The sequence below is a fragment of the Pteropus medius genome, unplaced genomic scaffold (genome assembly GCF_902729225.1).
Source record: "Pteropus medius unplaced genomic scaffold, Ma_sr-lr_union100, whole genome shotgun sequence".
NCBI lineage: Eukaryota > Metazoa > Chordata > Mammalia > Chiroptera > Pteropodidae > Pteropus > Pteropus medius.
The window spans coordinates 17,093,618-17,106,008 of NW_024340849.1; the positions used below are offsets into that span (position 1 = coordinate 17,093,618).

The 12,391-nt window shown below is 38.4% G+C and overlaps 1 protein-coding gene and 1 pseudogene across 1 annotated transcript in view; both read left to right on the forward strand.

Annotated features, from left to right (window-relative positions):
• Positions 1–850: 850 nt before the first annotated feature.
• On the forward strand, positions 851–969 carry LOC120590503 (uncharacterized; annotated as a pseudogene).
• An 8,267-nt stretch (positions 970–9,236) lies between these two features.
• LOC120589192 (uridine diphosphate glucose pyrophosphatase NUDT14-like) overlaps positions 9,237–12,391 on the forward strand; it is a 155,409-nt gene continuing 152,254 nt past the window's right edge. The window contains 1 exon segment of the mRNA XM_039846617.1: positions 9,237–9,305. Within this exon segment, the coding sequence (XP_039702551.1) occupies positions 9,237–9,305 (69 nt within the window).

Genomic DNA, 12,391 nt, shown 5'->3' on the forward strand with positions numbered 1-12,391 from the left:
AGAAGGGATGAAATACTGCCATTTGTGACAACATGGATAAACCTCGACATAATCATGCTAAGCGAAATAAGCCAGACAGAAAAAGTTGAAAATCACATGATATTACTTATATGTGGGATATAAACCTAAAAGCAACACATGAACAGGACAAGCAAACAGACTCATGGACATGGACTATAGACTAGTAGTTACCAGAGGGTAGGGGATGGGGGAGGAAGAGGGAGGTAGACACGGTAAAGGGGGTCAAAAAAAGGGGGTAGGGGAAGAGGGAAGTGGGTAAAGGGGATAAATATATGGTAGCTGAAGGAAATTGGACTTTGGGTGGTAAACACACAGTAGAATAAGCAGAAGTCAAATTATAATGTACATCTGAAAATTACACAATTGTATTAACCAATGTTACCCCCAATAAACTTAATTTTTTTAAAAAAAAGCTATGAATAATTTAGGGTTTTGTTTTGTTTTGTTTTTTGCATTAAGTTAAGTTTTAAATTTCTCTGGAATAAATATCCAGAAGTGCAGCTGGTCAGTCATATGTTAAATGTTTAGTTTTTAAAGAAATGCTTTTTCTTTATTAACTGATATAATCATGTGTTGACATCAATGTTGACATCTAGTAATTGTAATTTTTAATTCAAGTTGAAATTTTCCTCCTTCTTTTCTATAATTGATTTTTTTATTGAAACCCAGACATTTGGGGTACAGTAGTCCTCCTTTATCCATGAGAGATATATTCCAAGAGACCCAGAGGTCCTAGGTGATGCCTGTGGATAGTACTGAGCCCTATAAATACTGTTCTTTCCCACCCACATATATCTATGATTGAGTTTAATTTATAAATTAGGAACAGGTCTATGGCCATGCTACCCTGAACAAGCCCAATCTCGTCTGATCTTGGAAGCTAAGCAAGGTTGGGCCTGGTTAGTACTTTGATGGGAAACCACCTAGAAAGACAAGGTGTTGTAGGCGTAAAAAATAAAAAAATAAGGGATTGTAAGCTGACAAGATCCTTGCAATCTGTGAGGTCAACCAAGGATTGCCTCGTCTAAAAATAAATAAATAAATATAAATTAGGAACAGTAAGAGATCAACAACTAATAATATAAAAACAATTATAACAATATACTCTAATAAAAATTATGTGACTGTGGTTTCTCTTTCTCTCAAAATACCTTACTGTAGTATACTCACCTTTTCACTTAAAGGTGGTTTAAGTGAACGGTTTCTCTTTAGCATATCCGAATTGTCAGCATCACTACTCCTGCTCTTTGGGGCCATTATTAAGTAAAATAAGGGTTACTGTAACACAAGCACTACAGTATCACAACACTTGTAACCAAGAGGGCTGCTAAATGATCAAGGGGGTGGGTAGCATACACAGCATGGAGACAAGTGACAAAGGGATGATTCACATGCTTGGCACAATGGAGCTGGATGGGGCAAGATTTCATCATATTACTTAGAACAGTGCATATCTTAAAACTTATAAACTGTTTATTTCTGGAAATTTTCATTTGATATTTTTGGACCATAATTGACCACGGGTCACTGAAACCATAGAAAATGAAACCATGGACAAAAAAAGGAACTACTGTATTATGTTATCAGACTCTGGTTATCATTTAAACCTTCTGTTTCAGCTAGCTTACCGACATCATTCCAGAAAGGAAAATGTCATGCTTCCCTGTTAATGTCAGATATGGGTAGAAATCCAGGTTCCCCACCCTGGGTATTCACCCATAACCAAGGCTGAAAGGAGCTCCTTGTACTGTTGGGTGGGGATTAGAGTTCTGGATCCTAATTAGGACTCTCTTGTTACTATCAATGGTAAAAGTGAGAGTTTTCCAACTTCCCTTGCCTGGTGAAAGAAATAGACATACAACCCCAGAAAGCTCAGAGAGTCCCAAAAAAGATGAACCCAAAGAGGCTCACACCAAGACACATTAAAATTAAAATGCCAAAGCTTAAATACAAGGAGAGGATCTTAAAAGAAGCAAGTGAAAGCAGTTAGTTACCTACAAGGGAGCACCCATAAGACTGACAGCTGATTTCTCAAAAGAAACTATGCAGGACAGAAGGGCTTGGCACATAATATTCAACATGATGAAAACCCAGGAGCTACATCCAAAAATACTTTATCCAGCAAAGCTATCATTTAGAGTCGAAGGACAGATAAAGAGCTTCCCTGACAAAAATAAGCTAAAACGATTGATCGACACCAAGCCAGTATTACAGGAAATGTTGGAGGAACTTCTTTAAAAAGAAACATGTATCAAAAACATGAATAAAGAATAGTAATAACTATATTCCTATCACCAAGTACCTCAGATGGAAAAGAATTAAGTGCTCCAACCAAAAGATAGAGTGGCTGAATGGATAAGAAAATAAGACTCCTACATATGCTGCCTACAAGAGACTCACGTCAGATTAAAAGACTAAAAGAAAGAGGATGGAAAAAAGATAGTGCCTTGATGGACCTAGAGGGCAATACACTGAATGAAATAAGTCAGATAAAGAAAGACAAATATCGCATGATTTCATGTACATGTGAAATCTAAAGAACAAAATAAACAACAGCAACAAAAAAAATGAAAAAAAACTCATAGAATATTTTGAGGGCTACTAGATGGAAAGGGGTTGGGGGGATGGTGAAAAAGGGCAAAAGGATTAAGAAGTACAAACGGATAGTTACGAAATAGACATGGAGATATAAAGTATAGCACAAGGAAAATGGTTAATAAGGTTATAATAAATATGCAAGTGGGGAAAAGGGTACTAGATTTAGTAGAGTGATCACTTTGTGAGTTATATAGATCTCTAATCACTATGCTGTACAACTGAAACTAATATATTATATGCCAACTATAATTGAAAAAAAACATATTGAATTGTACAATGTAAATATGAGCAACTGATTGTCTATTATATTTCAATAAAGCCAGAAAAAAAAAAACTGAGAGTTTTCCATGGTTCTTGCTGGGTGGAGGTGGAAGGAAGTTCAGAGTCACCAAATGGTCTCCACTAATACTGCAAGGGAGTAGGGGTGGTATCACCCAGGAGGGGTGACAGGCCCAGCTCCCTACTCAGCCTTCTCTGACACCACCCTGGTAAGCCAGCTGGTGTGCCTCATTACAGCCTGGTGAGAGTGGAAGTCTAAGTTCCACACTGGATTTGGCCGCTACGTGTAGGAGAGGCCGGTTTTTTCCGCAGTATTTGGCTGTATTACAGTGGTTATTATCTACAATTTTTTCTCTTACCAGTCTGCACCCTTTCCGAATCCTTTTGACTATAAAGAACAGGCCTTGTTTGGAGCTTTTCTTTTTCGGCACCCATTGCGTTTCTAAGTTGCCACCTTCTTCAGCTTCAAGTCTGAGATATGTGACGCAGAAAGAAAACCCAGTGAACTCACTATGCCGTTCTGTGACTCCTGAATCCCTAGACAACACAAGCCACACAGGATCACCTGGGAGTTGCGCTGGGGCAGAGAGTGAACCAGTAGAGGCTATGGGAGGCAGGCTTTGCAGTAGTCAGACAGTGGGGTGACTCCCATTTTCCATGTGATTGGCTTATCTGAGTAATTTTGTAGGCTGGCAGGGAAGTGAAATCCATTAGGTTGAAGACCAGGTGGAGGGCAGCTGGTCTGACCGACAGAGAATGAGCTGGTATGGGGGCCCTTCCTGCTGGGTGGAGAGCAAATCTGAAGAGAGCAGGTTAGGTCTTCTGAGGCCCTCCTGGTTTCAGATGTTAAGGCACATTATATTGATTCTTAATTTCCAACCTTATACCACAATAATGTCCAGAGTTTTTAGCTGTATTTCCCATGAGGATGGGAAGAAAACATCTACTCCATCTTCCTGGAAGTAGAAGTGGCCTTTATAATTGAACTACACATTTGCTAATGAAGATTTATCACCTGCACAATTATGCCACAGAGCATCTTGATATGGCCCTACTGCTTTCTTCAAGAAAATGAAATTATTTTCCATATTTACCAAATATTTAACACTTGCTCATGGCATAATTCACTCCATTGTTCTAGCGCTACGTCACCACCTACTTATTCCTCTAATATCTTTCAAATTCTCCCCCCAAATCATCAGCAACCTAACTATGATGGAACCAGAGTGGTTTGGCCCTTTTGCAGTCGGCCCACTGCAGAACTACAAGTACCTGGGGAACAAGAAGCTGGTTAAATATCAGTCTTAAATGAAGTAAAATAACTTTAGAATTTTAATGGGAAAATAACATTCAATTTACCAATCGACCAGAAAATCTACCTAAAATTTAACAGAATCCCTCATTTTTTCATAAAGTGAGGTCTCAATAATAGCACACTGGATTAAAGACCAATGGTTTAAACAAAGAGCATAAAGAAAATATATAAAGGTAAAATTTTGGATTTAAGACGTATTAATTAACGTCAAAATTATTTTTAGGTGATATTTAAGAAAGAGTCATTTAAGCTGAATCTGCTGCAAGATATGGGTTTTTACCCATTTATTTATTTTTCCATTTATTTACTCAGCAATATTGATGTTAATAAGGGCATAACTTCATTTTAACATGCAAAGTAACATAGTCTTCCTTCTAGTGGATAATGATATAAAACCGCAAAGAATAAAAACAGTTTAAGCCTAAACTACATTAACAAAAGCATTGTTATTCCTGAAACTGGTAAGACCTGGATCTAGAAACAAGTAGCCAAGTTTAATACTTATAATTTTATAGCTGTCAAGCTGTTCTCTGAGAAAAAAACGGGAGAAGTAGGGGCAAAAAGGGAGGGAGAGTAAAAGAGGGAGTATAAAGAGGAAATACTTGGTGCAGGAATTATCTAGTCTACAGATTTATATGCAACCATTTCTGTCTGAGTCCTGAGAACCAAACTCTACCCTGCCAGGAAGCATGTGCTCAACATTTGTTTTTTCGTTTATGGGTAAATTAAAAAAAAAAAAAGTTTAGCTTCTCTTCTCAGAATTATTCTACTATTTGAGGTCTGATTAGTTTGGGAAATAATATGTTTCACATTTGATTTCATCCAATGCTTTGATTTTAGCATACTATTTTCTTTTCTTTTTTTTTTTTGTTTGTGAAAAGCCCATGCTTTTCTTACCTGTTTCAGTATTATATATATATAGTACCTTATCCTCTGTCAAAGTACAAAATGTGCAGCCTTAATGAAGTAGATAACAGCACCCAGAATAGTGAGTTTATACCTTGCAAAGTATATTTTTAGCCATTATGAATGGATGTCGCTTTTACTATAACTTATGAGATAAATATGGCAGGTATAAGCCTCCCTTAATTTACAATGAGGAAACAGACATGAAGAGGTTAAAGTGCCCAAAGCAGTACAAATGACTGAATACAGAGAAAACGACAAAACTATATCCTCCTGACTCCTCAACTTGAGTTTTCTCCCTCCAGATTCTTAGTTCTTTCACTGAGAGAACAGATAGAGGACTTCTGGAAAGGTCATAAGGATTTGGAAAGGCATTCTGGAATCTGTAAATACATGTACTAAACACTGTGGACCTGAATAGTGTATTGCACATATATGAACAATTATTCTCAAATATAAAGATACATTTACAATGAGCTAAATATAAGTTCACTTTAGATGCTACCTGAATTCATATTATCCATGTGTATTCCAAAGCAATAGGAACTAAAAGGTATCTGAAATCTTGAATGAACACTTCCTTTTTTTATGTCAAAAAAGAGGATATCTAAACTTAAAAAAGCCAGGGAACCACTGCTTTAAACCATCATTTCCTTTAAACAATGGCTTTCATGAGTTAGCTACAAACTTGGGAGAAGCAGAAACAGAATTCTGAGATAGGTAAGGGGAGTACCCTGCTCTCCTCACTGATATCCTATACACAGACCATGTGAAAAGAAGGAATGTACAGGAAAAAGGTTGTTGTACAGTTTTTCTCTAAACTAGTTCCAAAAAAGGGGCATGAAGGAAGGATTCCTCCTGGTTTGTATGCATTCAGGACTACATTGGTAAATTAGGTAACTTTTCATTTACAAATCTGTTTTATAGAAAGGAGAATAAATGGGCTACAAACTATACCCAGCAATAACAGAAAATCAGCCATAAGGTTAGCAATAACAACAATAATGCTACATTTAAACAAGGTACCCCACTAAAACGCAGGAAACCCCAGGATAATTCTAAATGACCCATTAATATTTTTCACACTACCACGCAGCACGTTTCTCCTGTGCTGGAAACATACTTGAATATTAACGACAATGGCTGCATCTAAAACTGAGTGGCACTGTTTAATTTTAGGGGTGGGCATTAGCAGAGGATTCAAGCTACCCTGTCTCAAGTGAATTACAAAAAAGAAAGGAGACAGGGGGCTCCTGCTTGGGCTTTGTGTTCACAGCAATTAGTTTTAACTGACTGGAAGCCGACTTTAAATAATTTTATAGCTTGTGCTAGATCTCTGCCATTTACCATGTGTGCCCTTCCTATTTTTATGGAAACCAGGACCTCATTCTGGAGTCTCCTGCCTGTCAGGGCTGCAGGTGAAGGCCAGCTGGGGCCAGAGGCACTTTGTGTGAATATTAGCATCTGAAGAGGGTTTCAGGAGGCCTTGAGTCTTTGGGGGCTTAACGCTATAGTCAGATGGCAATAGCCCTGCCTCGAAGTTTCCTTGCCAGGAAATCCAAATCTTTAGGAAATGAGCAGTCTGGACTCAGTGGCAATAGACTGAGCATTCTGAGGACAAGAAAAATGGGAGAAGACGGTACAGTGTTTGTTTGGGGTTTTAGGTTAAGGGGGTTTGAGAGGGAAAATCGGGACAAGGCAGGATGTCAGAGGCTGTGTGCTCTGGCAAAGCGACTGAAGTTTATTAACAATTATTTTCAGGCCCCAGGGCTGTATGCACATGATTTCATATAACACACATGCTGCCCTTGATTAATGGGTGTAACAGTATCCCCATGATGGGAAATGTTAGCTTGTCGAAAATCACAGAAAAACAGTTTGCCAGAAAGATATTTGCCAAAATCTTTCCTGTGTCAGATATTAACGTTAACTCTACAGAGAGAAATCAAAGACTAATTAATTCCTGCATTGAAGGAGAAAGTAGAGTTAATCCAGTTTCCAATATCCTGAAAGTTGTAATCCTTATGAAAGCAAATCTTTCATGAAAAACATCAAAAATTATAAACGTGAAAAATCTTGAAATCCAGGAAAAGCTTTTTATGCGAAGAAAAGGTTAGCATGCTCATATTTCCACCCACCTACTAAAAGAAACATAGTTCTTGACCTTTATTCCCACCACCTACCTGAAAATCTTACGGAATCTATTTAAGACTCTACCTAATTGAACTCTAAAGATCACAAATAAGGAGAAATCAAATGAAACCAAGAAGTCTATATTTGGCGGGTTCAAATACAGTTATAAAATAAAAGTATTTTACTTCTGTAAGGAACTTTACTGGTCATAAAACCAGTTTCCCCTTGTCTGGCAGAGATAAAACGGAAGGCTGTAGTGTAGCAGCAATTTGAAAATGCCCCATTTTACTGATAAATGAATGCCAGGTGATACTTGATTAGAAAACAGAAGAGGGTGACAGAGTACGTATTAAGTATACAAGTTTAGCATTTTGCCTTCTTCATAAATATTTTAAAAACAAAAAATATATGTACAGAGTTTAAACAACTCTAAATTGAAGAATCATGAGCAGTCCACTCACCTTAATAAATGGGCGTTATTACTGAAACTCTCATTGTGACACTGATCACATCCTCCTCTTATTTTATTTTGTGGAGGAAAAGGCATACTTTCTCCTTCAATGCAGGAATTAATTAGTCTTTGATTTCTCTCTGTATAGTTAACATTAATATCTGACACAGGAAAGATTTTGGCAAATATCTATTTTGAATTTTATTTTTACTATTCCTGTTTTTATTTATAGTTTACCACTTATGTTTTCTTGAATTTACATGAATGATTTCATACTGTATGCACTCATTAACAGCTTCCTTTTTTATTGTTTTTGAAAGTTATCGTTACATGTTAATTCATATCGCTACATCAATGCCATACTTTATTCATTCTCCTACTCTGTAGATAAATTAAACTTAGTATTTGGGCTGAGAGCTGAGATGACCCAAGTCAATATAACCGTTTTCTCTCGTAGAGTCTCTCACAGAAATGTAAACCTAATAAATAACTTCACCATTACATTTTGGACATTATTGCAATTCACTTTATCCAAACAGTTTGCATATTTAGAAAAAAAAATTAAAAACTCTTTTATAAGGACAATAGTTTGTCAACCTGTATGCAAGGTGAATTTATTAGAAAAATCAACAGTATGTTAACCAAAGGCAGGCAGGAATGGGGGGTGGGGCAAGATCCAAGAACAGATGAAACAAATCTAAAACAGGTGAGAAGGTAGATTTAAATCCGACCATATCAATAATAACACTAAATGTATTGTCTAAACACTGCAAGTAAAAGACGAGTGTTGTTAAACAGGATAAAAGCCAGTTATTTGTCATCCACAAAATGCCAACTTTCCATATAGGGAATAAATCGGTGAACCGTAAACGGATAGGAAAAGATATACCATGAAAACGCCAATCAAAAGAGAGCTGGTATAGGGGCACAGCTGAAGAAGCCACAAAGTAACTACGATGTGTCTGCGGATGGTGTGGCACAGCAAGAACTGCCGTCTACACTTACCCTGAGACGGAGGGAACAGTGGTCCCAGGCTGCAGGAACCAGCACATTCCGCTGAGCTGGGATGCTGTCAAGGATTTCGACTGCTGCTGCCTCTCTCTGCAGCCCTCCCATGACCCTGTCGTCAGCCTGGATGGCTTCTTGTTTGGGCATCAGCCCATCATAGAGTACATTTTGCAACTCCCTCCAAAAAAGGGAAACCGGCCTGCTCGAAGCAGCCAGGCACCTGGCCTGAGAAGCAAAAAAAGCTGCCGCAGCTGTGACCAGGTACAGGACTTCCTGGAGGAGGAGAAGGTGGCCATCGTAAGCCAGTCCGTCGTCAACCCTTCACGCTCACAGCTGCTTCTTCGGGGAACCTCCCAGATGATGCCTGACGCATAAGCAAGAGCAAGAACAAGGCATCGCCTAGTTTCTGTATTCTGTCATTGACCCCCAAGCCCACCGCGCTGAAGAAGCCGTCGCGCGCCTGACCCGCCCCACGTCAGAGAAGCCACCGCGCATGTCACACCTGCGCATGTCAGTCTACGCTCAATGGTCCGCGTGCGCCTCCTGCGCGTGTGCCGCACCGTGTGCGCTGTGAGACCCGCCGCGTCGCGTGCGGTACCACGTCGTCTGGGGCGTGGTCACCCTTGAGTGCGTGGAGAAACTGATTCGAAAAGGACGGCGTGGACCTTGTGAACATGGACGAGCTCTCGGACGCAACGTTATGCGGCCGCGGGGCGACACCGAGTAATGCAAAGACCAAACAAATGGGCTTGAACACACACAAAAAATTTGTAACCGGTTGCCTGGGTACAAATTATTGCTCACTGCTTACTGATTTGAGTAAATTATCTTTACCTCTTTCTGCTTTCCTTTCTCCGCCTTCAAAACGGGGCTAATAGTCTCTTCCTCAAAGGTCCAGTTTGACGACTAAATGAGTAAATATGTGAAGTGATTAGTACAGTTAATGGCAGATAGTCAATACTCAATAAATATTAGTTATTTGCGTAATTAGTAGTTGAAATAACTGCACATGTTTCAATTAACTCAGAATAGGAATGCTTTGAATACTTCACTTTCTTTTTAAGTATGACACACAATGTTGGTTTACGACTGGAATATAGGCCAATTAAGAATACTTCCAGCTACAAGAATTCCAAGTTGTGGTTTAAACAGTCTGCCTGCTACTACCTACAATCTGGATGGGGATTTTTGATCTTGGTAAACTGATAATTGCCTTTAAATTAGTCTCTGATATCATTTGTGGTCCACTTGGGCTCAATTGTTTGCCTTCTCAGCAAGTAAGCTCTGGAGGTAACAATTCAGGGAGAAAAACTGTTTCTCATTTTGAGATGCAAAACCTTAACCACTGAGACTGATTTCTGAGCTCCTTTCTTCTCAAGTCTCTTCATTTAACTTACAAGAGAATTGAAAATTAGGGAGCACCCCATATTTATTTGGCTCATATATTAACGAGGGAGTTAGCTAATACTTGTAAAGCCAAAGATCATTTCACCTGAAGAGTTCATAAGACTGAATATATGATGATTCAAAACAGAGCAATTCTAGATACAGTTTTGGCCTCTCAAGGTAGAACATGCACCATCAAAGAGGAAGAATGTTGTATTTACATCTTGATATTTGTAATATTACTAAAAAGATCTGTGAAACGTGAATAGAGACGAGGAGGGGGTTGTGTGGAGAAAACAATGCTATAATTTGGCTAATACTCATATCTGTTTCTATGTATGCTTCAGATCGAAGGTGGAACCTGGTTTAATTTGAGCAGCCTTAACTAATGGTTTACATGTGAACTGCATCCTGATCAAAATCCTTCTCTTAGTGTTTTCTTTTGTTGCTCAAATCCCCATTGTTTCAAATGCTCAGCCCCTACCCTGTCAAGTAATCCAACAATGATCAACCAATAGAAATAACAGAAATACTTAATATTTGTAAAAGTAAAATCGACCACTCCCAGAAACTTGATATATGATCACAGCACCTTGATCAATGGCATGGATCTGGATTAATCATATCCCAAGAGGGTAATGATCTATCTTCCAGCTCAGGCGGGAAAATGATTCCAAGGGCAAGGAGAGCGGAAACTGAGTCTGTTCAACATAAGTGTCGAGATGGCCTAACATAATTAAATAACTTAAAAGACACGATGGTCTGTGTCAATGTAATTTCACTGTTAGCCTCAGGAACTTCTTACCTTCCAAGTAATCTGAGCAAACGGTTTACTCACCTGGAAAAGTAACTTTCTTATCAGGATAATAGTTTACCCAAAAGGACTTGTCTTCAAACCCCTGTCCTCTCTGTCCAGCAGTTCTAAATTACTATGCATCAAACCTAGTCCAATCCCAACCACTTTTCTGCTGTGCATGGGACCCACCTCAACCATTAAGCCCAGACTTCAAGGACCCACGAAACCCTTATCTAATTTCCTCCTTTTGTAGTACCTCTAAGACTTTGTAAAGGTGGCACTCTTCCTTGCAGCTTCAAGTTTAATAATTCAGATTTGCTTAATAAACCGTGGGGGGGGGGTGTTTGTTTTTGTTTTTGTTTGTTTTTGGTTTTGAAGAATCTAAAATGCTCATTTTTCTATCTGGTTGTATATCTTTCTCTAATTGATTAGAAATCATTATATGTCATGGATAGCAATATGTGTTTCAGAAACCTCTTTATTCAGCTTGTCTTTTTATCAAAGTGGTTTCCTTTGATAAAATGAAGGTTTTCATTTAAAATGGAGATAATGAAACTCATAGAGTGGTTGTAAGTATTAAAGAAGAAAACATGTAAATTACTAACACGGTAAACTCCCATATAATAAGCTCTCAACACTCCCCATACAGATTTGGAAAGAAAATAATTTTTGCTTTTAACCAGTAGTAAATACTTAGTGATTTTCGTGGTGGTTCAACAGAATGATGATGTTCTTACTTGTCCTATTAGAAGGACTGAAAAACAGCTCTCAGCATTTGAAGCTTCTCTGATGCATGCATTGTATCCTTCCAAGGCCTGCCTATTTAGAAGTGATGACTTAAAAGCAGCAGAAAGCAGGAGAATCTTGATCATTTTGTTAAATGCACTACAGTCCATAGATTGAAATCCATATAGATCCAGCTACAGAGGGGGAGCTCAGTAGCACAGTCCTGTTAACTAACTTGAAAAAAATGAGGAGGCAAAAGGCAACTTAATCCCTCACATTATGTCATTTGGTCATTTTCCAGTAATTGTGCTCAGGTAGCCTTCAACTCATTGACAGTTTTCCTAATGTGTACCTTTAATTGTTCAAGGGAGGGTAATTAAAAAACAGTAATTTGATTTAATGCAGACTTTTAAAAAATACTTTTGGCTCTATGACTCGAGGATTTCGAGAGAAACTCTTTTATAGCAGATTTCCAAATTCTTTACACTTCCCTCTCCTTCACCCTGATTACCTCTCTTTGGGGATTTTGAGAAGCAAACTATTCCCGATCCTTCTTAAGCCCAAAATACACTGATGTTTCTCTGCAATACTTACAATATTGTATTGTAATAGTTGGTTTACTTGCCAGTAGTGTCTTCCTTTAGACTGAAATTCTCAAAGTCTGGGAACTTATCAGTTTTGCATCTCACAGCTAGCAGTGTCTGATACCTATTGGACCTAACATACATTTCATAAATGACTATTAAATGATTGAACGAATGAAGAGCTCAGG